The 27,857-nt window shown below is 54.6% G+C and overlaps 1 protein-coding gene across 2 annotated transcripts in view; it reads right to left on the bottom strand.

Moving 5' to 3' along the window:
- The window catches only part of SDK2 (sidekick cell adhesion molecule 2), a 246,277-nt gene that overhangs the window by 38,678 nt on the left and 179,742 nt on the right, over positions 1–27,857 (bottom strand). For both annotated transcript variants that reach the window (XM_045837275.1, XM_045837274.1), the window contains 16 exons: positions 25,109–25,249; positions 23,116–23,297; positions 22,579–22,694; positions 14,516–14,711; positions 14,230–14,328; positions 13,638–13,829; positions 12,358–12,479; positions 10,152–10,261; positions 9,897–10,047; positions 7,412–7,649; positions 6,583–6,698; positions 5,724–5,913; positions 4,353–4,451; positions 3,228–3,422; positions 2,109–2,310; positions 1,164–1,267 (listed from right to left, as the gene is read on the bottom strand). In XM_045837275.1, coding sequence (XP_045693231.1) covers positions 1,164–1,267; positions 2,109–2,310; positions 3,228–3,422; positions 4,353–4,451; positions 5,724–5,913; positions 6,583–6,698; positions 7,412–7,649; positions 9,897–10,047; positions 10,152–10,261; positions 12,358–12,479; positions 13,638–13,829; positions 14,230–14,328; positions 14,516–14,711; positions 22,579–22,694; positions 23,116–23,297; positions 25,109–25,249 — 2,453 coding nt within the window. The remainder of the gene's footprint in view (positions 1–1,163; positions 1,268–2,108; positions 2,311–3,227; positions 3,423–4,352; positions 4,452–5,723; positions 5,914–6,582; positions 6,699–7,411; positions 7,650–9,896; positions 10,048–10,151; positions 10,262–12,357; positions 12,480–13,637; positions 13,830–14,229; positions 14,329–14,515; positions 14,712–22,578; positions 22,695–23,115; positions 23,298–25,108; positions 25,250–27,857) is intronic.

The following is a 27,857-nucleotide window of genomic DNA, read 5'->3' as shown; positions in this document are numbered from 1 at the left end:
CACTCCCATTCACTGGTTTTCTGGGGTTGGCCACCAGCTTGGAGGATATCGGAGATGAAACACACTAGGAGGCAGGCTGGGTGTGGGTGTAGAGCCCATGGCAAAGGCACCCCTCTGGCCCACACCTCTGTTGGGAACCTCCCTGCCTGGTATCAGAAGCTGTAACCCCCACCTAGGCTAAGGCTGAGGGAGTCACCTTGGACCATAAGCCAGCAAGGAGACAAAAGCTTATCTCCCTGGCAGGAGTGCTGCTTCTGCTGCTTCATTCATAACTGAACCCCAAAGCTTGGTCGGTTAGCCAATGACGGGTAAGATTCCCCAAGGGGGGAACGACCTAAGACAGGCATCATCACGTGGGAGGCCCCCAAGAAAGGACTTTAGGGGCTACAGCAAAAGGGGGTGAGGGACCCTCGCTCCTCGGCTTTGACATAGCCTGAGTCCTCACAGTCAGGGAGAAAATCTAATCTCTTGGTTGCCTTAGTTCCCTTGCTCCACCTAAGCCTGAAACAATGACAGGGTGGTGCAGCTCTGTACTGAGAAGTGCGGATTCCCCAGGGTGATCAGGCCTAAGAAAGAACATGTAAATTCCTGTGAAACCTTCTTTGTTTAGAATGCTCTCAGTTGAATGAGAAGGGTCCAAGGAGGAAGTTAGTTTGTTCCTTAAAAGTTTTACAGCTCTTTGACCCTGACTAAAATAGTCCCTCAGACTTCCTTGTTTTCTATTGTTTGATCCTTACTTCCTGGCAATGAGTAATGAGCTTTTACCTGAATTCTTATGCAAACGAAACCAATAAAAAGCCTCTCCGGAGGGGGAATGGCACGCTCTTCCCACCCGGGAAGGTGGCAAGCGGTGCCCTCCTGGAGAGAGGGTGGCCAAGGCTCTCCCCACGTGAGGAGTGGCCCTGCTGTTCCTATTCCCCCACAGGACCTGGTTGTCTTTGTGTACGTTTTTCTCGCGTTTCGACGAGCCATCCACAGCGTTCCGTGATCATTGCTGGCTGGTGACCCATGCAACACACCTCTTTGGGACTCTGCCAGGGGAGCCAGGCAAAGGGCCCAGCAGGCCCAGTGCCCTTCCCATTTCTGGAGGCCCCGCCCCCCAGAAGAGACTGCCCAGTACCCAGTGGGTCAAGGGAAAGACATTCAAGGTGGGGGGCACTGACCGGCCTGCAGGGTGGTCAGGGGTTCCGACTCCTCACTGAACTCGCTGTCCCCAATATCGTTGGTTGCCTTCACTCGGAATTTGTAGGATGTGAAGGGCTTGAGCCTGTAGGGGGAAACAGGTTCAATGAATGGAGGTGTCCCCCCCAGTGGCCTTGCCCCACCACCTCAGCTCAGGGAGTGTGGCAGGTGTGTGGATCCATTGCATAGAAGGGAACATGGAGGCTCAGCAAGAAGGTCAGGTACATGGAACAAACAGGAGCTATATCACGTGTGCCTGGAGCTCCCAGGCCATCCCTAGAGCATGCCAGCTTGGGGTGTGGCCACACCTTTAGCTCCATTACAAGCCACAGGACCCTGGGGGACAAGGTCCCCAGGAGGAACGGTCTCCAGGAGGAGGGGTCTGCATATTCCCCACCTTGGAGGAGCATGCTGCTACGAAAGCACCAACACCACCGCCTCCAGGACCTGCCATCCCTTTCCCGAATTTAGTAAATGTAGGAAGGGTCCAGGCTCTCAAGAGTTAACTATACTTCAGCTCTATAAGCCTCATTTGCTCTCCAGGCAAACGGCTTCCTTTATGATTTACTGGGGGCGGAGGGTGAGGAGGAAAGTGTTGCTCAGAACTCTTGGTCACATCCACTGGAACGTAAAAAAATACGACCCACTAGGAACTATGCTGAAGCCAGAATTTCAGAGTGAGGCTCCACTCCCCTATTAAAGATAAGCTGGAGAGGCTGCCTGGCTGGGAGAAAATGCTAATGAAGGATGGCGAGTGTTTCACTAAGGGGGCTTCTGGGCTCCGGAAACAGATAATTAAGAGGCAGCTGTAACAGAGCTCCAGAGAGGGAGGGTGGTTAGCACAGGCTTGCAGGGCTGAGCGTGCAGCGGGGAGGCCCCGGGGGTTCGGGCTGTGAGAGGTGGGGAGGAGATGCTGGCCAACTCACTTGTCCACCACGAAGGCGGAGGCGTTGTGGCTCACGGAGGCGGAGTGCAGCGTCCACTTGCCGCTGGGCAGCTCGCGGGTCTGGATGGTATAGTAGCGCACAGGAGACAGCCCGTCGCTGCCCGGCTCCCAGGACAGCAGCACACTGCGAGCCTTCACATCCTCCTGCTGCACCACCGGCTTGCTGGGGGGCTGCGGGCGGTCTGCAGGGTAGGGTGGAGCAGGTGAGCCAGGTGAGCTGGCGGTGGAGAGGTTGCGCTTTCTCAAGGAGAGGAGGAGGTGCTCTGGGCCCAGGCCTGAGGCCCCTGCCCCAACCCAACAGCCAGCCAGCACCCATGTGGCTCCTGGTCAGTGACAGGTCCTCAGGTGCTTGGGAACTGACACCTCTAAAGGGCAGCCCAGCCAGAGATGGACAGTGAGGAGGTACAGACTGCCGCAGTGCTGACATGGGATCCACGCTGTCCCCTGCTGCTGAGTGGGACAGGGACTGTTTCCCTCTGTGGGGCACTGCTTCATGCCCTGCTCGACCTCAGCTTCCTTCTCATGACCCACGCCCTACCGCCCGGCTTCTCGGCCTCAGCACGCTGGCAGGTGGGGTGGAGGCTTCTTTGAAAGTAGCACTTCCCTCCTAGCGTGACCACCAAAACGTGGCTGGACACTGCCCCACGTGCCCTGGGGGCAGAGTAGCCCCCAGCTGAGAACCACTGCCCTTCTGGTTTTCTTGGGAACACTGCCTAATGGATCCCACTCAAAGGAATGTGGGTCTCATCTGTTTCTGGAAAACCCAAGCCTGGGCGAGGCACCAGAGCTGCAACCCATCCTCCACCCAGCTGGACGGTCTCAGAAGCAGGTCTCACCAGCCTGCCCTTTAGAAAACTGGGAGCTGGGGCAGAGAGGGGTCCTTGGTGGGGAGCTCCCAGCTCAGCTCCAGAATTCCGCAAGAGCCCTCGCTGACCTTGACAGTCAGGCAGGTGAGCCCACGTTCCTTCCTAGGCCAGGCCAGGCGACTCCTAGCTGGCTGGTCCTAGCCGTGCATCCACTAGGGGAGGATCTGAATGCCCAGCTTGGGCAGGGGCCCCTCCTCGCTCTTCAGGCTTCCTGGGCCCTAGTGGATAGTTACCTCTCTTCTCGGTGGTCACCACCAGGGCCTCGGCGGCCTCTCCCCAGCCCTTGCGGGTCTGGGCAGTGATGCGGAACAGGTAGACAGACTCTGGCTTGAGGCCGGTGGCCGTGTACTGGCGGGCGCTGGGGGCCAGCACCTCCACGGAGGCAGTGTTGGCTGTGGTGGCGTTGAGGCGGTGTGTGATCTGATAGGCTGGGGGGAGGAAGGACACAGGCCACAGTAAGAAGCAGGGCCAGCTGCCCCCAGGGCCCTGGGAAAGGGCCATTGCTTCCTCGGACACCGCAATGTCTGCATGGGGGCATCCCAGGCTGGGGCCTGTCTGCGTGAACTCACTCTCGCGTCCTCAGCTGCCACGTGGGGAGTGTGACTGTGTGTGGGGGCACGGACGGGTTCTCTATACACAGTGTCTGTGACCCCGTGACAGCCCCAGGTGAGGAAAGTGAGGCTCGGAGAGGCCAGACCACCTGCTAGGAAGTGCCCAAGCTGGAACTCCAGCCCAGTTCTTTCTAAGTCCAAAGCACCTGCCCTTGTGCGTCTGCAGCCTGCTTTCCGAGACGCTCATCTGGGGCAGGTGTTGCAGGACATCAGGACTGAGAGCCTGGGCCAGGCATGGGGTGGGTGGGGCCCAACCCTCAAGCGAGGGGGCTGAGGCCATGGAGGGAGCTGACTTGCTCAAGTTTTCAACTCGAGTCTTCTCTCACAAAGCTGTGTGTGTGTGTGGGGGGGGGGACCTGAATATGAGATGATACATATGATCTGCCCCCTCCCTCCCCTGAGCCTTAGCTCCTGTTTCCCATGGGTGAGGATGGCTTTGCTGAGCCAGCCAGGGCGCCCTCCCCTGGTCACACTTAGGAACAGCAGCTGAGCTTTACTCATGGTCATTAGGCAGGGGCCCTGGGGCTCTAGGGGGCATGAAGCTAACCATTGAGCCCTGACCTTGCCCTCTGACTGATAATCTTACAGACTGAGATTCCTGGTGGCAGAAACAAGACTGGGAACTGCGCTTGAGGAGATGGGGGCACCTCCTGTCCTTGTTTTCCTCCCACCAACACTGAGTGTGCTTCCTATCCGCATTTTACCCCCTCCTGCCAGTGGCCGGGCACGGAAAGGGTAAACGCTTACCAAGAATGATGCCGTTGGGGGCAGCGGGGGGCTGCCAGATCAGCCGCACCGATGTGGTCCGCACCTCTGGGAACAGGATGCCCATGGGTGGTCCCGGGACTGGAGGGGACAGAGGAGAGGCAGATGACAGTGAGTGTAGCTGCTGCTCAGCCCTGTGCCCAGTTCAGGTCTGGCAGAGCAGTGTGGACAGTGGCACTGAGCTCCACAAAACTTCACAGGGTGCTGCTCCTCGCCTGGCATGGTGTCCTCACACGAAGGTGCTATCAGGGAGGTTTCTATCCCCAAATGGACATTATTTGGCAGGAACTAGAAGGGACCGGGGCCTCAGTGTCCTGGAGCTCAGTGTGTGTGCACATGTGTGTGCCCTTAGACCCAGGCACCTTATCCCCAGTCTGACCTCCTGCCCCTGTGTGGTGGAGCCGCTGTGGGGCAATGGGGTGTGCCCACCCTGAGCTGGCACCCTCCTCTTCCTACACCTGGCCCTGGAACTCTGGGGTCCTGGAATTCCCTGCCCAGACAGCCCCAAACATGCTTCCAGGGTCTGTAAGAGCCTGTGCCTCAGGTTCACACGTCTGGTCTTTGCGCCTGTGGGCTGACGGATGGCCAAGGGGTAGGTGTTTGGGGCATGTAAATGGGGACTGAATGACGTGGGCTAGAGGAGAGGGTGGGAGGAAACAGGGTGGAGGGGGACCTGGGGGTGGAGGGTGGGACTTCCTGTGATGCCTCATTCCAACACAGCACACCCAGAAGTCTGAGATTTCTAAACTTGAACTTGGCCTTCCAGGTCATCTGAGGATACATTTGTCAAGGCAGAAGGATAGAACATATTTAATTTAACAGCTCATTAGCTTGATTTATAACTTTAGAATATGCAGACATATGGTATTTGGGCTTCCTTTTGCATTCTTGTCTGGACCCACAAATGTATGTGGGGTGCAGTCTGTGAGCGTGTGTGTGGGGAGCGGGGAGGGTGCGGAGGGCCTGTCAGTCAGCCTTGGCTTCCTGGGTGAATGCCTGGAGCCCCGCTGGGTTGGCACTTTTGCAAAAAGGACCTGGAGGCTCGTGCTCAGGAAGAAGCCAGCCTTTCCCTTGCACGACCTTGACTCAAAACGAACCTGCCCCAGGTGAGCGGGACTTCAAAATGGGCACAGAGTCTCTATTCCGGGCTCTTGACCCAGAAAGAGCGCAAGAATCAGATGTCGGACTGCCCCTGTGTGGTCCCTTCTTCCTCATGGACGCTCCATCTGTACTTAGTGTCCCCTCGCAGTGGGGTTGGTGATGCATAGTGACCGGTGGCTCTCAAGGACAGAGTGTCACCCCAGAGGGGCAGGAGGCAGGGTGGCTCCCTGGCTTGCAGCGACTAGAACTCACCGTCATCCAGCGTCCGCTCCAGGACGGGAGGGCGGCTGGGGCTGCCGTCCCCGATGCGCGTGAAGGCCAGCACCTGGACCTCGTAGAGCACGTACTTGCCCAAGCCTGTGAGCTGGGCGCTGAGGGACGAGTTGCCTTCCACCAGCCACACCCGGGGCTGGGAGTCCGAGTCCTTCTCCTTATACATCACCTGTTGGAGCCCAGCGCAGGGTGAGGGCCTTGACCTGGGTCTACTCTGCCAGCCCCTTTCCTAAGTCCCTTCCCCAGGAGCCGAGGGTGGGATGGAGCGGATAGATTCGGGCTCCTTGGAAAGGCTTGGCCCCAGGGAGGCCGGGGAACATGAAAGCTAGTGCTCCAGGAGGGCGGGGCACACAGAGACGCACTCGGCCCCAAAGCTGGAAGGTTCCCGAGAGAGCATTCTGGGAAGACAGGCCAAGAGAGGGCGTGTGACTTGCTCAACGTCACACGGCTACCAGGGGCACAGCCAGGACCTCAGGTCACATGTCCCAGTTCCAGGCCTGGGCTGGACTATGCGGGCAGGCTCAGGGTTGGGTGAGGATTCTAGAAGACTATAGAAACTGAAGCTGGGCCCATTGGAACTGAGAGTAAGGCCTGGGGGAGCCGGTGTGGCCTCCTGGGGGAGGTGGAGCACCCCAAGGACCCTATGCCTTCCCCGGAAGCCTCCCCACCCTTCAGGGAGGACTCTCTGGCCACCCGTGGGTGGGAAGTCAGACAGATTCCCTGTGTCCACTCTAGAAGTCAGGGGCTTGGGCACCAGGGGTCACGAGGACAGGGCACTTTGGGTGGGGAAGCCGGGCTGGAGCTTCGGACAGGTGCCGTCCTCAGACCCGGGACTGACCTTGTAGCCCAGCACGAGCCCGTTGCGGTCGGCCTCGGGGACCACGCTCCAGCGCACCAGCATGCTGCTGGAGGTGGTGGCCAGCGCAGACACGTTGGTGGGGCCAGAGGAGGGCACTGGGGGAGAGAGGGACCAAAGAGCATGACATCAGGACCCAAAGTGGACTCTACAGTGGACAGGAGCGGAGGGGTCCTGGGGCAGAAAGCGGGGTGCGGGCCCGAAACAGAGCCTTGCCCTGCCAGGATTCCCCCGCTGGCTCTGGAGTGCTGCAGATGCGGTTTCTTTGCAGGCTGGCCCCCTGCTCAGCCATACGTTAGGATGAGCCTGCGTTTCCTGTCTGCACAGCAGTGAGGGTGGGGCCGGGCCAGGGTGGAAGGGCCTGTCCAGTCAAAGGTGCCAGGAAAAAGCCACCATGAGGCAAACCCCATGTGGACAAATGAGGGCTGCCTGCAGGCCGGGAGCTCACATTCTGCAGGTGACCCCTTGCCAGACCCTTAGTAGCTGCTGGTTGTGTTTCTGGGGAGTTCTGGGAGCTAACCCGACCCCTACACTAAGGTTCTTCCAGGCACTCCCGGAGTCAGGGTTAAAGGCGAGGGCACAGAGAGGGGACGGCGGGCACAGTGTAGACAGTGAGAGGCTGCGGGACAGGCAACACGCAGGGCTCTGCTGGGACTGAGCACAAACAGCACAGGGAGCCCAGGCTGTGCGGGGACAATGGCTCCAGCTTTCGTGCCCAGGGAAGGCCCCAAGGACAGAGAGACAAAGGTGGGGGGTGTCTCTGCCACAGGCCATGGGAAGTCACAGGGTGGCTGGCTCAAGGGGGCAGTACCTGACTCCCGAGTCCTGCCCATCACCATCTGGCTCCAGGGCCCGCTCCCGATGGCATTGAAGGCCTGGATCTGCACGCGGTACTCTGTCCACTCCTCCAGGTCCTCGATGGTGTACTCCCGCTCCACTCGGTCCTGGACCACGTGGCTCAGTACCTTGCCGCGGCCGTCTGCCCGGCTGTATTTAATCTTATAGCCCACCGACTCAGGGTTCCCGTTGTATTCCATTTCTGGGAGAGGCTGCGGAGGGCAGAGGGGGAAGAACTGCTGTCGGGCCAGGCTTACCCTGTGTACAAAGGACTGCCCACCTTGTGTCCCCTCTTCCAGGGAGACTTCCAGATTACTCTGCTTGCTATCCAACCTGGGTGTGGCTTAGATTGTGAAACTTTATGTTTCTGGCTGCCTCTCTCTCCCTATCTTTCCATGCCAGTCTCCAAGGAGAGGCACCATCCATTCTTCATCACACATGTGATGGATTAACCACCCTGCCAAGGGAGCTGGACCCAGGAGGCAGGCCCACCAAGGCTGTCTGTCCAACACTGATGAGCAAGGCATCTCTGGCCCTGGCTGTCTCTACCACTTAACTCCCTCTCTCAGGCACCCAAAATGTACTCATTTATTGCCTCCTACATGCCTGGTCTCAACTCGTGCCAGCCTTGAAGAAGTCAGTGTGGGGAGATGGCATCTGCCTACGGGTGGGGCACCAGTCACTCTTAGGAAGTCCTTCTGTCCAGCAAACCTCAGTCTCTCGTGCTGTATTTCCAGTCTCTTTCTCTTTGTTTGAGTCTTGGTGAAAAGGGAAGATGTGTTCCTTTCCTGGGCCTTCTGGCTAGGCTAGTGGGGCTGTGGTCTCTAGCTCAAGGTCATTTGGATGAACTTGGGCAATGCTGACAAGCAGTGGAGGTGTATGTATGTTCAGGGAGACTGTGATCTGAGGCAGGCGTCAGCTGAGGGTCGACCTTCAGATTCTCCTCTGAAGGTGGCAGAGTTGGAGCTGGGGAGCCCTCAGCTTTCACCCCCGTTCTGCTTTCCCAAGGGATCCCCACAGTCTAACCCACTTCTTCCCGTTCCTCAGCCTCTGCCCCACTCCCTACACACTCCCCCCTCCTGCCAGCCTGCTCCTAGATCCTCAGTGGAGCAGTGCAGAGACCATCCCGCGGCGATCCACGGCTGAGAGCTGGTGACGGCCTGTGCGCACGCTCCCTGACCTGCTGAGCAGAGGGAACCGGCCGTGCACCACGGAGCAGGACTGGAGGGCCCAGGGCAGCAGCCTCTTATTCCCTCCCACCCCTCACTATCAGACTCTTCAGCCGTTTACTGTTTGGAGACTTTAAAGTGCAATGATGCAGGAGGTGAGCAGGGGCCAGCCTGGAGGGGAGCAGAGCCTGGAGAAAAGGGACAGAAAGGCCGGCAGGGACAGAGGGCTCTCTGAGCCTGAAGCGTGGCCGACACCTGGGAGGGGACTCCTAATTAACAACCAACGTTTGTCCAGGGCCCAGGGAGCCAGCATCTCCTTTCATCAGTCTGTCCCCACCCGCGAAAGGCAGTCTCGGCTCCCTGTAACCCTGCCCACAGCACGGCCCTGGGCGAGCTCCGTTTTGTACCCCTAGTGAGAGCCCTGATGTGCAAACAGAGAGCCCTGTGGCTGCAGGGACCTGGGGAGCAGGCCCTTCCCCAAGCTGGTGTTCCTGGGTCTCTGAGGGCCGGGCTATTGGGCGTTCATTGTTTCACCATTTATTTGTCTGAGAATTCCCACTTGCTCTGAATACCTCCCGGACTGCCGCTTTGTGGGATCTGTGCGGGGAAGTGGCGTCCTGGGGGAAAGCCTGGGGAGAACGGTCCCTAGAAGATGGGCCCAGTGGTGAGGCTGTGAGTGTTGGGGCCCAGACTCCCCCAGCAGGCGTGTGGACAGGGTTCAAAGCCTGACTTTGAATAAAGCACCCAGAACAGTACCTGACGGAAGAGGACCCCCTCGGCAGGTTAGTATTATTTCCTCTTGCAGGGTCACCTGGGGGAGTGACAACCCTGACCTGTGAGGACGTCTCAGAGCCTGACGGCCCCTCTGTCCCCTACCCCTGAACCTCAGAGGCTACCCTTCGCTCCTGACTTGGCGTGGGAACCACCTACATCTGAACCCCAGGCTCACCCCCTGGGCGCTGGGTGGCTGTGGGTGAGCCCCCACCTGTGAACTGGGAGAAGAGCGTGTCTGTTGCGGGTTTACTGGAAGAATTAAAGGGAATTAAAAATGCAAAGTGCTCGGCGCAGGGCAATGCCCAACACACTGTTTCTAGCTCCCTCTCCTCAGGTGGGGCATTTGGCACAGGGTGACTGTCAGGCACCTTTCCAGGTTGCAACGTAAATGAGAGCAGGGGGCTGCAGGTGTTCTGGCACCGCCCCTTTGATGTGGCCCCTTGGAGGCAATGGCGCCTTTGCAGGTGATGAGGATGGAGGAGACGTCCCGCCCCGGCTGCCCTCGAGGAGCCTCACCATCCAGCGGAGCCACAGGCTGGTCTCGCTGGCCGTGCGCAGGGTCACATTGGCCGGGGCCATGTCAGGGGGCGCCTGGAGGGTCTGGATCTTTCTAGAAGGCTGGCTGGGTGGGCTGGTGCCCACAATGTTCACTTGGCGCATGCGGAAGCTGGGGTGGGGGGAAGGGGACAAGCAAGATGGTGAGGGCAGGACTCCAGGGCCGAAGCCCATCCTGGTCGGTCTGGGCAGCCCTCCCCCTTCCTGCTCCATTACCTGTAGTAGGTGAAGGGGTTGAGGTTGGGCACCTCCATGGAGCGGGCGTCGGGCTCGCTGCTGAGCTGGTGAATCAGCAGCCACTCCTCGCCCTCCCCGACGACACCCACCTGGAGAAGGGAGACGCCCTCAGACCTTCCCATCTGCGGGCCCAAGGCAGGTGCTCTGAGTCCCAGTTTCTAAGAGGATCAAGCCCTGTCCAGGGAGGGTCTTGATCCAAACCCGAGGGCACCAGATGGGGCTACCACGTGTCCAGGCCCTTAAACGAGCCTTCGTGTGTGACCCCGAGCCCCTCCTGCATCAGAACCTCCTGTCACAAACCTGCTCCCGTGCAGGCCCTGCACCTGGCTGATCATCTGAGGCTGGTGCCCGTGTGTGCAACAGGCCCCCGGGCAATTCCCCTGAACACCCCAGCAGCCTTCTAAAACCCCAGCGAAGTCCCTGGAACCCCTGAATGCTCCCCTCATGCTGAGAATCATGGGTTTACAGGGCTGTAGGCCTGTCACCCGTCAACCAACCAACAGCGAACGCTGGCCAGGAGGTGGAGGAGAGGGAACCCTCCCGCACTGTTGGTGGGATTGTGAACTGCTGTGGCCACTGCAGAAAATAGCAGGGTGTGTTGGAAACCACCCTGCCTGGTTTCAGAAGCTGTAACCACCCCCAAGGCTAAGGCTGAGGGAGCGACCTTGGACCGTAAGCCACCAAGGAGACAAAAGCTTATCTCCTTGGCTTGAGCGCTGCTTCTGCTCCTTTTACTTCATCCATAACTGGTCCCCAATGCTTGGTCAGTTAGCCAATGATGGGTAAGATTCCCCAGGGGGGAACGATCTAAGACAGTCACAATCACGTGGGAGGCCCCCAGGGAAGGACCTCTGGGGGCTACAGCAAAAGGGGGTGATGGACCCTCGCCCCTCGGCTTTGACAAAGCCTGAATCCTTGTCTGTGAGAAATCTCCTAATCTCCTGGCTGCCTTACTTCCCTTGTTCCACCTAAGCCTGAAACAATGACAGAGGGTGGTGCAGCCCTGTGCTGGAAAGGGCGGGTTCTCCGGGTGATCAGGCCTAAGAAAGAATATGTAAAATCCTGTGAAACCTGCTTTGTTTAGAATGCTCTCAATTAAATGATAAGGGTCTAAGCAAGAAGTAAGTTTGTTCCTCAAAGTTTTACAGCTCTTTAGCTATCTGACCACAACTCAAAATAGGCCCTCAGAGTTCTTTGTTATCTATTGTTTGATCCTCACTGCTTGACAATGATTAATGAGCTTTATCTGTATTCTTATGCAAATGAACCCAATAAAAGGCCATTGAGGAACAGGCTCCTAGCCCTTCTCTTTTGAGAGATCGGCCACCTTTTCTCCCTAAGCAGATCATGTCTTGATAGATTTATTCTCATCCTTGGCGGCCAGGGGTCCCTGTGGGCGGAGTTCCCCACAAGGGTGGTTCCTCAAAAAGTTAAAAATAGAACTCCCACACCACCCCACAATTCCACTTCTGGGCATTTTATCCACAGAAATCCAAAACACTGATCCAGAAGCAAGTGTGCACCCCTATGCGCACTGCAGCATTACTAGCAACAGCCAAGGCAGGAGAGCAGCCTGAGCGTCGGTGCCTGGCCGGCAGGATAGAGACGTGGTACCCGCATGCACAGACTCTCATTCCGCCAAAGAGGAGAAGGAGATCTTGCCGTGTGTGAGAACATGGGTGGGCCCAGAGGGTGTCATGTTCAATGAAACACATCAGACAGAGAAAGACAAATGCCAGGTAATCTCACTTACATGTGAAATCTAAAAAAACAAAACAAATGAATAAACAAAACCAGAAACAGACCCATAAATGTAGAGAACAAGCTGATGATTGCCAATGGGGAGAGGGTGGGGGATGGGGACATAATAATAATGACGATGATAGTAATAAAATTTAGCAAATAAAGATCTGTGAGTGGCGCTGGTTATTTTGCCAGGCCAGCTGGTCACTATCCTCCCCCAGGGGACTGGTGTGCACTTGTGTGCACAGGTGCACAGGTGTGGAGGTGATGTGGGTGAGACAGTACTGGGAATGTGGGCATTTTGGGTGCTTGGCCATCTGACGGTTGCAGGTAAAAATTCACACAGGTGGAAACACATATGATTTTGCACCCTAGAGCATGCACGCGCCTGAGGCCAGGAGCGGCTCTCCGGCCTCCAGGGTGCCCCTCTCATGGGTCTTACCTGGGCCTCCACCAGCCAGCGGGAGATGGAGGTTTTCCCGTCGTAGCCGGGCCTGAACTGCAAGGTCACGGAGCGGGGGCCGATGTTGGAAATGCCCAGGTTGGCGGGGGCCCCTGGGAGTTCTGACAAGGGAAGATGGGGTGTGGGGAGGGTCTGGGGTGAGAAGGAAACAGGGCCGTCTGGGCACACAGGGGGCTGTGTCACACTTTCCCAGGGCTTCCTCTGCTGGGGTCTGGGTGTGCCTGAGACGCTCACAGGGAGCTGGAGGCGCATGAAACGAGCTGGGCTTGGGGAGAAACCAAACTGACCTCCCCTCCCAAACCCAAGGAGGTGAGAAGGAGGGTGGGGGCAGGAGGCAGACCCTGTTTTCAGACCAGGGACCCTGGGGTTCAGGAGGAATAGAAAGGGTACAGACTCTGGGGTCAGACGTCAATGAATCAGAATCCAGCTCCACTGCTTCCATGCCTGTGTCTTTGGGCAAGTTAGCTAACCTTTCTGTGCCTCAGCATCCTCCTCGGTAACTGGAGATGATCACAGTATCACCTACTCTAGGGACTGAGTTGATGCAGATAAAGCACTTAGCTCTGAGCGTGGTGAGCACCACGTAAATATTTGTCACTGTGACTGCTATTGTCTCTTGGGGTTGACCAAAACTGTGTGGGCAGGCTGTGGGGCTCTGGCCAGGTCATGCAAGCATAGCCTCCCCGATGGAGGCAGGGCCACAGGGCTCTCTGGTCCACGTTCTCATCAATACAGAGGGGGAAACTGAGGAACAGAGGAGGCACTGACTTGCTCAGGGTTTCGGGAGTGTGGCAGAAGTTACAGCTGAGAGTAGATCCCAGCTGGCCCTTCAGGCCGGTCCAAGGTTATTCCCACCCTGCTCTGCCCGTCCCCAGCCAACACTTGCACTGGGTGGAATTCCATCTGGACTTTCTGTGTGGCAGTGGGAATTCTTCCCCTGAGTCCCGGGTACTGCTAACTTGTGTGGAATCTGGCGTGGGGGAGGGGGGAGTGGGGCGAGGGGACAAGGGTGGTGTCCCTGGGAGTCCATGCTTTTCTGAGAGCCATGGGAGGAAGCAGTGGGGAGCCCACGGGCCCTCCACCTGAGCCCTGGAACCGGGAGAAGGAGCTCGCTCTAGGGAGGACCCAAGGGACCATGGCCCCGAGGGAGGGGAGAGCTCAGGGGGGAGAAAGCCCACATTCCTGAAGGAGAAGGGCCCTCCTGAGTGGGATGCTGATCAGGGGCAAGAGGCCGGGAGTCCGCCTGAGCGGGCACCTACCTGGAGGCACGCCCGAGGAGATGGTGGAGGCGGACACCTGGCCCTGGCCCTTGGCAGTCATGGCGGCCACCTCGATGGTGTAGGTGGTGAGCGCGGTGAGGCCCGTGACGCGGTACTCCAGGGTCACGTTGGGCAGGTAGTGTGTCACTCGGGTGTTGGTTCGGTTATACTCCTCCCAGGAGATCCGGTACCCTGGGGACGCCCCGGGGGCATGAGCTTGGTTGTGGCCGTGAGCTGGCCTTGGCCCTGCTGCCCTGCTCCTCACCTCTTCACTAGTCTGGCAGTGGGCCACCCAGGAAGCTCTGGGGCTGAGGCAGGTGGGGGCATCTCGCCTGGGGCCCCTGGGACCCCACCACATCCCTCGGTGGGATGCCACCATTTGTAGGGAGGGGACTGCAGGAGATGGGCAAGTCATCAGAGTGGCCAATGAGGCCTGTGGCTGTGTCACAGAGCGGAGGGGCTGAGAGCCCCTCTGAGCCCCCTCTGAGAAAGAATGGCTGCTGGGAGCTTTGGGTGGACACTAGGTGGGAGGCCAAGGGATGGACCAGAAGACCCATTCCTCACCCTGGTTCAGTGACACCGCGGTGCCTACCTGTGAGGATGCCATTCTTCTCCCCTGGCTCTTGCCAGCTGACCTTCAGCGAGGTGTCCAGGATTTCACTGAAGCTTAGGTGTCCCACAGGCCCAGGCACTGTCCCCCAAAAGGACCCCCCACCCCGCCCAATGCCAGTTAGAGCCAGAGAGATACCACCATCTGCAAGACAGCCTGGGGTGTTCCAGGGGTGCCCCAGGATGGGAGATGAGACCAGGACCCCCCCCCGTGCCTGCCCTGTGGGTGGGTGGGCAGGGCAGAGCCTGCGGGGCTGGGTGGTGCCTACCGTCCTCGAGGGTGCGCACCAGCTGGGGGGTGCTGCGGGGCCCGTCTCCGGGAGTGGTGAAGCACAGCACAGAAGTGAAATACTCAGTGAACTTCTTCAGGCCAGACACGAAGCCCACGTGGATGCTGTCTTGAAAGTTGGGTCGGGCGGTAACCATGGTAACCTCCTCTTCCTGCTCCGGCTCCCAGGCGATCAGCTGGGGAGAGGCCACCAATTAAAGCAGGGCAGTAAGAATGTTCCAATAGAGGAGAAAGGCTCTCCCACAGGCTGGGCTAATGGACAGAGACTGTCCAGGAGCCCAGGCCCCTGTGGCCATCCTCCTAGGAAGGGATGGCTGTGCAGATGCCCACAGGGCCCTGGAGCGCCTGTCCTGGGCGGGTCACTCTGGTGCGCTGTTCTGCTCTGCTCTGCTCATCGATGATGGCAGGGCACCATGAGTCACGGGGGCTTTGTAGACTCCTGCAGCAACCCCGCAGAAGAGAAGTCTGACCTTTTACCAAGATCAGCCGCACGGTTTGCAGATCCAGTGCCCAATGGAATTGGAGGACCCCTCGTGCCCAAATTATTAAGGATTTCAAGACGACGGCAGTGGAGCACTGAACAGAACATGGGGTCCTCCTGGGTGCGGGGCCCCGGGCGACTGCACAGGCGGAGCACCTGTGAAGCCGCCCCAGTTTTTCACAGATGAGGACGCTGAGGTGCAGAGAGGCTAAGTGACTTAGTCTACATCACACAGCCAGTAGGAAGCTGAGGACCTCTAATGCCAACACCTTCCTCCATCTGGGCCGGGGTGGCGGCCCCCTTGGGGTTCTCCCACAGAGCTGGAACAGTGGTGTGTGGATAACTCATTCTTTTAAGCATGTTCCAAGTTGCGATTTCAATCTTAACAGTCACATCGAGGTGGGAGCCAGCGAGGAAACTCCGGGGAAATCCAGCTTGTCTTCCTGTCTAATCTCCCGTCCACAAGCACCACCCGCGTCTCCCTGGGCTTCCCACCCCCTCCTTCCCTTCCTGCCTCTTGCTCCCTCGCCTCACACTCCTGTTTCCCGAGTCCTTCCTCTGTCTCCAGCAATGACAGCCGGTCTCGGAGATTTCTTCATTCATTTGAAGTTGATTAAATAGCAATTAATGGTGAAAAGCAACCCTCGGTGAGTTGTAGTGAGCGAGGGTATTTATAGATAGAAGACAACACCGCGCTGATGTCTCCCGACTGACTCTCACCCGCGACGATGCTTAGTCTTCTCCTTCCACAAACACGTGTTTACACAGGGTGTTTTAAAGTGTAATTGGTATTGTGAAAAGATAGCCTATAGCAAGTTAATCAGATACTAATTAGACCCTAAAAATACTAATCAGAAATCCTAAGTGGCATTTAATAAGTATGTTAAATATCCTCCTTATTTCGGTTATCTTGTTTCATAGCAATTAAATTGCTGAACTTCTTTGGAGTAGATTAAGAACAAATTTAATGTTTTCATTTAATTTAATTAATGTAAAGTTGAATTAATTACACCATTAGAATGAATTGTGTGGTATGTTCCCCAGCAAGTGCAAAATCTGGGTAAATATCATTGTATTGGGTTTAGGCCAATTACACGTACTACCCTTTGAAAAAAAAAGGACGTGCCCTGGCCAGTGTGGCTCCGTCGGCCGGGGCATCGTCCTGTAAACCAAAAGGCTGTGCGCTCATGTCCCGGTCAGGGCACGTGCCCAGGCTGTGGGTTCAGGCCCCAGGAGGGGTGCCTGTGACTGATGGTGCTTCTCACATTGACTTCTCTCTCCCTCTCTTCCCCTCTCTCTGAAAATCAACCAGCATATCTCTGGGTGAGGATTTTAAAAAAGTAAAATAAAATAAAAATGAAGGAAAAGGACAAAGCGTGTCTTTACAGGTGCCCTAAAACAATCACCACGCGGAACGGTCTCACAAAAGGGCCAGAAGAAGTGCCCAGGGCACCGGCAGTGTGGTTCGAGGCCCCAGCAGTGACTTCAGGCCCGAAGCCCGTGACCGCGGCAAAACTGTGGTTGTGACAAAATACTAACTCTGGGATCCGAGCCACTTGTCCTTCTCCAGCTGCATCTGAAGAGCGGGAGGCTTTGGGCTGAGAGGCCTCTCCCCGAGGCCGGGAAGACACTCGAATCGCCTTTGGCACCTTCTATGGCCTGGGAGGAGCTGGGCTCTGGGAGGCTCTGGGATGGAATCTCGGGGTGAGCGACACGCAGCAGGCTGCCGTCTGAGAGCTCTGACTGTGGGCCTGGCCCTGGGCTCAGCCCACTGTGGACCAGTCCAAGTCCATCAGCACCGTGAAGACCGGGTGGGAACCACTGTCCTGGGCTATTACGTAAAAGGAAACTGAGGCTCAGGGTGGCTGAGAAGCTGGCACCAGGATCTGGCTTCCGGTTTGGGGACTTGAGACCTTTCATGAAGATCACAGCTAGCTGAGGGTTAGGGAGTCTTTTGGCCATCTGTGCCCGCTCTTGTTACTTGCTGTGTGACCCTGAGATAGTCACTCAACCCTTCTGGACCTCAGGCTACTATAGGGAACAATCATAGCTATCTGGTGGAAGCATTATGGGGTTGCAAGTTAGGATGGTGTATATGGCCTGCTAGCTTCTGGAGTTAGAAAAAAAGAAAGGGCAATTCTCTCTTTCCCTTCCTTTGTCTTTCCCTCTCTCTGTCTATCCCTTTGCATTTACACAGATTCACACAAAACATCCTGGAATGTAAGACAGGAGCAGCAGTGGCTCTCTGGAGAGAGTTCTGGGGTGGGGTGGACTAGAACGGGCAAAGGCATGGGGTGGGAAGCAGGATTGGGAAGCTGCTGTACGATTATCTCTTTATATCTGTTGGTGCTTGAATCAGGTAAATTTCTTTCCTGTTAGAAAATTAAAGGAAAAACTTAAAAAATATAATGGGGGAATGTGGCAATTGTAGCAAAATTTTATATCTATCCTTTGACTGGAAACCCCCAGAATATCTTCACTGGGGAGCAGGTGGGCTGTGCTGTGGGAGACTTCCACTGTGAGCACGACACAGACGTGATGAAAGGAGCAAGGAGCGTTTCCGGAGACTGCTGCCGGGGGGTGAGCTCAGGGTGGCACGTGGACCGGAAAGCAGGGTGGGGCGTGTGCAGGGTCTGCTGTCAGGTGTCCAGAAGGAGAGGATATGCCTTTATGTATGCATGTACTTGCTTATGTTAAAATAATCTCAGGAAAAACCAAAACAAAAAGAAATCACACCTGTGGGGGAGGGAGAGGACCAGAATTCAGGCTGATTTCCCCTGAATTTACTTTGCTCTGTAGATTTAACTTTGAAGCCATGTAAAGAGACTACATAATTACAAAATGAAATTAAATTAAAAAAATCAATCCCTAAAAATCGAAACCCAAATGAAACAAATGAGCTTAACCGTGTATTGAGTTGCAGCGAAGTGACACAGTGAGAAACTATTTCCAAAGATTTAGCAGCTCCGTGATGTGTGGTGAGAAGAACATCCCAACTGGGACGCACTCGAAAAACGGGAAGAACTGCCAGTGATCTGAAACGACTTTCAGTAATCACGGTGTTGGTATTCCCGCCTGCAACCGGGGTGGGCCTTTGAGGGGTGGAGGAGGTGGGCAATTATCTTGGTGTCCTGGGAACTGGATTTTTGGGCTGGAGAAAAAAGATGCCCACAAAAGACTAATGAGATTATTAAGGAGCTTGTAGTCTTGACATTGAATTGGAAGTATTGGTATGTGTTTTATCTTAAAAAAAAAAAAAAAAAGCATTTCCTAGATGTCCTAGAAACAGCAACCAGTGCTGGAATAAGGACCCCCTGCACCCAGACTGTCGTGTCTAACTATCATTTCCGCTAAAGGAACAAACTCATTGAAGACCAGGCTGATCCCAGGCACGGTATAGGAAATGTGGATACTTTGGAACATCTTGCCCTATGGATAGCTAGGAAGGGGTTAAAGACTCCTGGGGCCATGGCCAATGGATTCATGAGTCAACCTGAAGAGGCCAATGATGAGTAAGTTTGGCATCAGTAAGAATTATAACAGGCCCTGGTTGGTGTGGCTCAGTGCATCAAGAACAGGCTGCGAACCAAAGGGTCGTGGGTCCGATTCCCAGTCAGGGTACATGCCTGGGTTTCAGGCCAGGTCCCCAGTAGGGGGTGAGTGAGAGGCAACCACACATTGATGTTTTTCTCCCTCTCTTTCTTTTTCCTTTCCCCTCTCTCCAAAAATAAATAAGATCTTAAAAAAAAGAATTATAATGGCAATGGATTGAGGCATATCAAAGGTATTCAAAAAATCCTCAAGTATGTAGTAATGCCACCCCAAATAACACAAAACAAAAAAATGCCTCCCTCACCCCAATCCAAAGTCACCTGTCCCCACCGGCGTTGCTAAGGAACCACGTCATTGCTCTGCAAACCGGTCAGTCCTGGGAAAGGAGTGAGTGTTTCCCACGCTCTTTCTCCATGAACCGTACTGTTGGATAACCAACAAGCTGGTAAGGAGAAAATTCTCTCTCTTTTTTAAGTATTTCAGCTAATAAATCAAGACAGAATTACAACCTTTGACGGTCCCAATTTCGCAACTCCTATTGAAATAATAGATCAGACAAGGACAGTCAGCGGTCACATCCCAGGAAGAGACAGCCACGCCTGACGCCTTCGGATGAAAACACACAACACCGTCGAGGGAATAATATTGTGCGAGAAAAACCCTCCAACCTGCATCTGATCAAGCTTCTCTTTCTAAGTTCCAATTTACTGCAAATACGGTTTTCAGAGGCCCGTGTTCAATGGCCCCGCCGGGAGACAATCAGTGGAATCCAGACTGCGGAAAATTCCATAGTACAAATGGCGGAGATTCTTGACTCAATAAATTACTAGAAAAAGAAAGAGAGCAAGGGAAGAGACGGAGAATCTATAGATCAGCTGAGACCTAAACAAAAATAAAACCCAACCAAATGTAATTCTGTGGATCTGAAAGCAAACAGACCAACTAGTAAGAGAAATGGTGTTGCCGTAGAGGGAATTTAACACCGATGGGGGCTGTTGATACGTTGTAGGCACAAGAATGATCATGTTTAAATACTCTATAATATTTCTTTACAGAAATATTTATGGGTGAAAGGCTGCAGTCCTGGGAGTTGCTTCAAACTATTCCAGGGGAGCAGAAGAAGGCTGGACAGTAAACGGAGCACATTCCGCTGTGAATGGGCTCATTCCAGGCCTCTCCCTGCTTGAGCAGATGTTCAAAATGTTGTTCAATGGGGAGGGGGAAAGTCCATTTTCACTGGAGGTCTGCAGGGGACAAATATTGCTTTTTTTCTCCCTGGGATACTGAGGCCAAAGAAGCAGGAAACAGAATTCCTGCTCCTATGCATTTGTACTTAGAAAAGCATCAAGTTACCTTCATTATTTTAATTTAAGTCAAAGGACACATTTTCTTCTTCTTCTTCTTTTTTAAGATTTTATTTATTTATTTTTTAGAGAGGGAAGGGAGGGAGAAAGAGAGAGAGAAACATCAATGTGCGGTTGCTGGGGGCAGTGGCCTGCAACCCAGGCATGTGCCCTGACTGGGAATCAAAACTGCGATGCTTTGGTTAGCAGCCCACACTCAATCCACTGAGCTACACCAGCCAGGGCTCACATTTTCTTCTTAATGCAAGAAAATGTTCAGGCTCTGGAGCTTGAATCTGAGCTCTGCTGTTTCTCTGACTTTGAACAAGTCACTTGCTTCTTGTGCCTCTGTTTCTTCTTCTGTAAAATGGGGTGGTGACAATACTTCTCGGGACTCTCGTGCAGCTGGTGTGGGAGAAGAAGGTGAGCATAGCCCACGCATCCTGCGTGGCACGTGGAAAGTGCCCCATAAGTGTGAGCTCTTCTTACTTTTCGGCTGGCTCTGTGCTCAAGGTATCTGGGCAGTTCACACCCGCTGATTCGGATTGAGCGGCTCCTGGGTGCTGAGCACCGACCAGACTTGGGTGGGCATCTGCAGCCTCCTCTTCTTCTGGGTCATAATGGGTCGTTGCCCTAACTGTCCTGACCACTTGGCTGCCCTTCTCCACCCTATGGGAGCCCTTTGCTTTAGAAGCTTGCAGCCCAGCCCTCCCATATGTGGGAGAAACTTAGAATTGGCAGGAGAAGCTAATTGTTCCCTGCTCACTCCTCAGCATGAGTTGGGCCTTCCCTTTCTCTCCCCTGCCTCCCCCCAGAGTCCCAATTAGCAGGCTTTGCAGCCCATCAGGCTGCCAATGTTCAGCCCCGGCACCTGCCCCAGGACAGCCCACTTGGCCTTGGTGCTCCACTGGCCTGGGATGTGAGGGCTGTGACCTGGGTGTGTCTGGCTCTGGCCCATCCCCTCCTTGTCTGCTTAGAATTCAAGACCAAGGACTTAATAGAGTGAGTCAACATTGACCCTGAGTAACAAGAGCAGGCCCAGAGATGGCCAAAAGACCCCCTAACCCTCAGCTAGCAGGCCACCCTCTCATGGCTTAATCTCAGAGTCTTCCTGCCCAGCCACCCCCAATGTGCAGACATAATGGCCGAGGCTGCCAGTCCCAGAAGTAATCTTGGCTGTCGCACATGTGCAGACACGGCACAGAGTGGGTACGGGAACCTTTTGAAAGTGTCTGTGTCACCAGACACCTGGGCTCAGAACCAGAGCCTGCAGTTACCCCTGGTCCCGGTCCTGGTCCCAGCTGGCTTCCTTCTGCATGCCCCTCAGGTACTTGGCCTCCCCTCCCGCCTGCCTCAGGCTGTGGGGGTCTGGGCGTGGTATAGACCATGCCCAGTGCTCCTTGGGGGGTGAGAGGAGGGGCCAGGCATGGGGTTCAGGTCTGGGTTCTAGGGGGGATGGTTGAGAAGTCCTGGCTTTTAATGCAGTTACAATGACAGCAAACGTACTGGCACCACCATCACTGTCACTCCTGTTGCTATTACCACTGGAATTGCCGCTCTCACGGTTATTGCCTGTACTATTTGCTATGGGGTGAGTTGTTTCTCCCTAAATTTATACAGCGAAGTCCTAACCCCCAGGACCTCTGAATGTGACTGTACTTGGAGACAGTCTTTAAAGAGGCAATTACGTTAACATGACGTCGTTAGCGTGGGCCCTGCTCCAGTCCGACTGCTGCCCTTCTAAGAAGAGATTTGGACACATACATACACACGCACACAGACGGACGACCACAGGAGGACACAGGGAGAACACGGCCATCTATAAGCCAAGACAGAGGCCTCAGGAGAAACCAACCCTGCCGACACCTTGATCTTGGACTTTCCACCTCTAGAACCATGAGAAAGCGATTTCTGTTGTTCTGCAGGCTGTGTGATACAGCCCTTTGTTACACCAGCCCAAGCAAATGAATACATTTCTGTTACTGCTATTGCTAAAGTCATTTTCAGAGCACTTGTTATGTGTTTGTCATTGTGCTCAGCAGATCACAAATATTATCTCATTTAGTCCTCACACAGCCCTAAGGGATACACACTATCATCTTTGCTGGCAAGTGAGGGAGCGGAGTTTATTTTCGTTCCCCAGCAGCTAGAACAGTAAATAACATCGGGCTCAATAAATATTGAAATACTTATTGAAGGAAGCTCTGAGAGATTACAGAACTTGTCCAGCGACCCAGCAAGAGGCAGACCTGGGATTCCAACCCAAGTCCGTGAGAGTCCTAGTCCCGTGCCCTTCACGCAGCGTGGGGTCAAGCCCGGACCGAGGACACATGACCCAGCAGGATGCCCATAAGAGCCACAGCTTGGTAGTAAGAAAGTGGGTTCTGGATTTTTACGTGTAAAACAAACCCGGTTTTGTTTATAGGCCAGTGTCGCTGAGAATGCCCCTGCACCGCGTGGCAACCTGGGTGCTGTCTGTGCCCCCGAGGCCTGTACCTGTCCTTGGGGAGAGTCCTCGGGCCCTTTGCCTTGGTCACGTGTCCTCTGCTGGCTTGAGCCCGTGGTTTCAGAAACAGAGCGGGGACTGACCCCCGCCCCCTCCCTCCGTGGTGGCTTCCCTCTTGCATCTCCCAGCTTCCCCTGGGGACAAGGACAGGCCTCACGTACCTTGTAGCCCTGGTTGATGCCATTGATGAACTGGGGGCTGGGGGCGTTCCAGGTGAACCGGATGGTTGTGGAATTGGTGGCTTCTGCGTGTACGTTGCCCGGAGGGACCGTGGGGACTGGAGGAGAGCGGAGTGGGGGTAGGGGGTGGGGTGGAGGCGCACAGTCAGTCTGTCTTGCCCAGTCAGGTAGAGAAAACATGAGGATGGGGTCTGCAGACCCTGTGTGGCCCCCATTGTCCTCTCTTCCCTTGCTGTGTAGACGTCAGATGCCCTCTTTCTCTTGATCAGTTTGCACAAAACTGATAAAACCTGTCTGACCCATTCCACAGGGGACTGATAATGGAAAGTCATGGTTATGAAAACGCCCAGGGTGGTTTTTAGGTCCAATGTTAAACGTAAGTCTTTTTACCATCCAGTTAGTGTGAACCTTTGCAAAAGGTCCCTGTACTCCTGAAGCCTCTGCCTTCATCACGCTCACCCCCAGTCTCTTCCTGTTCCCTGCAGGCTCCCCACCCCACGGGCCACTGGGCACACCCACCTCCCTGCAGTGTCCACTCGGTGACTTTGCCGCTGTAGACACCCAGCCCGGCGCTGTTGTAGGCGGCCACCTCGATCTCGTAGTTGGTCCAGATGATGAGGTCCTCCAGCAGCAGGTTGTTGACGTCGGCGTCCGTGATGTTCTTGAACTGGTACCCGACCGGCAGCCCGGCCAGGCAGTACCTGAGGGGAGGAAGCCAGGATGCAGTGGACTGGTGTCAGCACGCCTGCCTTGTGCCGAGGAAACAGTCTGTGACGGAGGGAATGTTCCATATCCGCGCTGTCCTATATGGCAGCCACCAGCGCCAGTGGCTGTTGAGTGCTTGAAATGTGACTAGTGCCACAGAGGAATTTTACTTATTTTTAATTAATTTAAACAGCCACAGGTGACCAGTGGCTACCTGACTGGATAACACAGGCCTTGGGAATGTGTCTGGGCTGGCTGTCCTCTCTTGATGAGGGAGGAGGGGTCAGCTTTGAGGGGTCACTGATGGGACAGCTATCTCCAAAGGCTGGGCTCATGTTCCTTCTCCCTCCAATACAGTAGCTGAGTGGCCCTCTCTCTCTCTTTTTTCATCCTCGACTAAGGATGTGCTTATTGATTTTAGAAAGGGGAAGGGGGAGGGGGGAGAGAGAGAAACATCCATCATTTGCCTCTCGCCTGCGCCCCAGTGGGGGACTGAGCCTGCAAGCCAGGCTCGTGCCCTGACCTGGAATCCAATCTGAGACTCTTCAGTGTACAGGACAATGCTCCAACCAACTGAGCCACACCAGTCAGGGCTCTCCCTCTGGATGACCATTCACTTGGGTAGAGAGAAAAGAACCTGAGGCTGCCTACTCTAGCCATTTCCACCTGCCACTGGCACAGAGAACACATGGCAATGAAGAATTGAAGTCTATACAGGCAACTGTGGGAGGCCGGGGAGCTCACAATGCATACTTACCTTAGAGTCTAAGGACTGGAAAACTAGTGCCCCCCCACACCCAGTGATTTTAATGTGGTCCTTTACCCTGTAGTGGGGGTCCTCAAAGCCTTGGTGGGCCTTAAACACGCTTGGAGGGCTTGTTAAAACACAGATCACTGGGACTCCCCCCCCAGGTTTCTCATTCTGATCAGGGGTGGGGCCTGAGAATGTGCATTTCTATCACAGTCTCAAAGTGCTGCTGCTGCTGCTGGTCCAGGGACCCCCCAGTGAGGACCACGGCCCTTCAGGTTCACCAGAAACCCACCCAAAAATGAACTGCTAATGGAGCAGCCAAACCAACAAAAGCCTCTTCCAAATTTTGGGAGTTCTAATCCTGAGAGGGTCCACGTGCGGGAAAGAGACAGGCGAGCTTGCCCGGCGCTTCACAGCCAGCCAGAACTCGAGTGCTGATGCGTGTTCTCCGCCACCTCCAAGAGCAGGCTGATGTTAATTGGTGAATGTTGACTTTTAGTGACACTGAACACCTCGCTTTAAGGTTACCAGCAAAGCACCCTCAGTCAAACGTAAACATGAAAGTCTATAGACTTGAGCTTCGTTGTGCGGTAAGGGCCTAAGAGAGGACTTCCACTTTGTGACCAGTTCGAGGCCCAGTGGGTGGTCCATTCGTGGTCTGTCCCCAGGGAAACCTGGCCTGACGTGGGCTACTGTCGGTTCCCAGATGGATGCCCCCCCCCCCCCCCATAGTTAACTGCCTGCCTGCAGTCCCATTTCTGTGCAGCAGCTCTGGTATCAGCCCTGCCCACCCCCCAGCCTTTAGATTGTATTGTATCTGGTCTCTTAACCGTTCCCCTTGGTTTCCAAGGCTCTCATGGCCGGAAGTTCTTCTAGATGTCTAACCTCAATCTTTCCTATCACAGGGTAGGCATTTCTTGTTGCCGGATCCTTGTTGGATGGAGAAGGACCCATGCATTTGCTCCGTTTTCCCATCCACTCCTGCTACTCCTCACCTGTTGTCCACCCCAGGCTGTTCTCCTGTCTCCCCACACCTCCCCTCCGGTGAACCCTTACCTGATGATGTAGCCCTTGAGGAGGCCGTTCTGGTGGTTCTCAGGAGGCGGCTGCCACTGGATCATAATGGACTGGTTAGTCCGGCCGCTGGCGATGACATTCTGCGGCGGGGCAGTGGGGGGCTCTTCGGGAAGGGAGACCCTGAAGAGGAAAACGCCCAGGGAGGGCGGGTTTTTCCATTCTTAGTTCCGAGGGCAAACACAAGAGTTTGATGGGATGCGAGGAGGCTGAACCCTGCCCTGCTCTGTTTCTGGGGGACTGCGCAGCTGCTGTGTACTTTCGGGCAAGTCGCCGACCCTCTCTGAGTGTGTTGCTTTATCTGTTCAAGAAATACAATGAGGCCCCTGTGCCTGCTTTATAAGGCTGGTTGGGGCACAGATGACGCAGTGTACATGTAAGTCTCTTCTGAAAACAAGGTCAAGCACCCAGAGGCACGTATTTTCCGTGTAGTCGAGGGATGTGGGCCTCGGTTTCCCACTTGTCGAAGAAGCAGCTGCCGGGCTGACATCCATCGCGAGGATTCAAGTGTTTTGGAAGCAGGCGTGTTGAATCCTCGCTTCCCAGTTGCCAGCTGGTGGTGTTCTTCACTGGGCTTCCTTTGCGCCCCCTCCCCCAAGCTGAGGCAGGCTGGGGCGGGTGGGGGTGACCTGATGTGTGGGTGACAGCCAGCCATCCGCCCGCTTCCTGAAGCCGAGCGCTTGCGCCTCTTTCTCGGGCACTGCCAGGGGACGTGGTGTTCCACCTCGGTGTGCTTTTCCCATAACTGACATGCATCCGTTAAAAACAAAAGTTAATTATTTTTGATGGATGGCTTTCCCTTCTTCATGTTTTTATGATTCTGCTTCCTGATGGACAGCTTTCCAGAACATGCTGCACAGGGAAGCCTGCAGTGAGGGCGGCTGCACCTCCTCCTTGGTGGCTCAGGGCCACTCGAGAGCAGATTCGTTAGGAAGACAGATCGGTGGGGCCCAAAGAACTGGAGAAGTCATGGGGTGGCTTTCCCTGCACGTGGAGGCCTTTTTCCCCCTCCTTTCTTCCAGTCTAATAGGTAGTATCTTATTCTGTTTGTCCAGGCTAATTGTTTTCATGGCTACCTCCTCCAGATTGGAAGGGGGAGTAGAGACCATACACTATTAACTTTTATCCCTATTTAACACTTTGCATATAGTTGTTACTTGATTATTGAATTTATTAGGGTGACATTGGTTAATAAAATTACATAGCTTTCAGGTAGGGAGTTCTATAATAGATCAGCTGTATATTGTGTTGTGTGTTCACCACCCAAAGTCAAGTCTCCTTCCATCACCATTGATCCCCTCTTTACCCTCGTCTAACCCCCACCTCTGGTAATCACCACACTGTTGTCTGCGTCTGTGAGTTTTATTTTTACCCTCCCCCCTTTTCTTATTGGGATTCTGTAGCTCTGCAGGACTGGGGCCATATCCGTGTTGTCTCCTGCACCATCTCTAGTGGTCCAACACAGCCACTAGCGCATAGTAGGTGCTCAGCAAACAGTGAACGAGTAGTTCTCCTGTAACTGCTCTCCATGCTAGGCTGTTAGCTGCCACTTTTCTCTCCGGCGGGAGCGTCTCGGCCCCTGGGACCCCCCTGCTGGATCCCAGAGACAGCTTGTTGGAACCGCGGCCAAACCACAACGACCAGGGGAAGCCAGAGGTCTGCGTGCACACCTAAGAGCGCCTGTCTCCCTGGTCAAGTATTCGTTTAACAACAAACAAGGTTTGCTTCTGGGCTCTCGGTTCTTCTCCAGGGGTCTGTGTGTCCGTGCTCCTGCCCACATCGTCCTGTTTCGACCACTCTGGCTTTGCAGTAGAGTGTGAAACCAGGCAGTGTGGCACCTCCACCCAGTGTTGTTCTTTCTCAGGATTGCTTTGGCTCTTGGCGATCTTTGGGGAATCCATACACACTTTAGGGTTTTTTTCCTGTTTCTGTGAAAAATCCCATCGGAATTTTGATAGGGATTGCATTGAACTCATAGATGGCTTTCTTACAGACATTTTTAACAATATTAATTCTTCTCAGTGGGGAAAGTATTGTCTCTTCAATAACTAGTGGTGGGAAAACTGAATAAGCACATTCAAGAGAGAAAGTGGACCCCTGTCTTATACCACTCACAAAAATGAACTTGAAATGGGTTAAAGACTAAATATAGCACTGGCAACCACAGAAGTCCTAGGAGAAAACACAGGGAGAAGTCTCCCTGACATTGGTTTTGGCAGCGGCTCCCTGCATGTGACAGAAAAGCACAGGCAACAAGAGCAAAAAGAATAAGAGCGAGGACATCGAACTAGAAAGCTTCTGCACAGCAAAGGGGACCGATGACGACACGGAAAATGCCGCCTATGGAATGAGACAAAGTATTGCAAACCCTGTATCAGATAAGGGGTTAATATCCAAAATATATACTGAGCTCACACAACTCAATAGCCAAAAAAAAAAAAAAAAAAACCAGCAGCAGAAGCAGCAGCAGCAGCAACAATAACAACAACGAAAACCCACCATTTAAAAATGGACAGAGGAACTGCATAAGAAGACATGCAGATGGTCAGTAGGTACACGAAAAGGGGCTCAGCACGACCAATTATTGGAAAATGCAAATCAAAACCTCAGTGACATGTTGCTTCACATGTGTTAAAACAACTATCATCAAAAAGACAAGAGATACTGTGGGCGAGGATGTAGAGAAAAGGGAACCCTTGTGCACTGTTGGTGGGAATGTAAATTGATTCAG

The sequence above is a fragment of the Phyllostomus hastatus genome, unplaced genomic scaffold (genome assembly GCF_019186645.2).
Source record: "Phyllostomus hastatus isolate PE091 unplaced genomic scaffold, TTU_PhHast_1.1 phas_contig_210, whole genome shotgun sequence".
Lineage (NCBI taxonomy): Eukaryota > Metazoa > Chordata > Mammalia > Chiroptera > Phyllostomidae > Phyllostomus > Phyllostomus hastatus.
The sequence above is the reverse complement of the archived record's forward strand: the minus strand, read 5'-3'. Positions and strand labels throughout refer to the sequence as shown.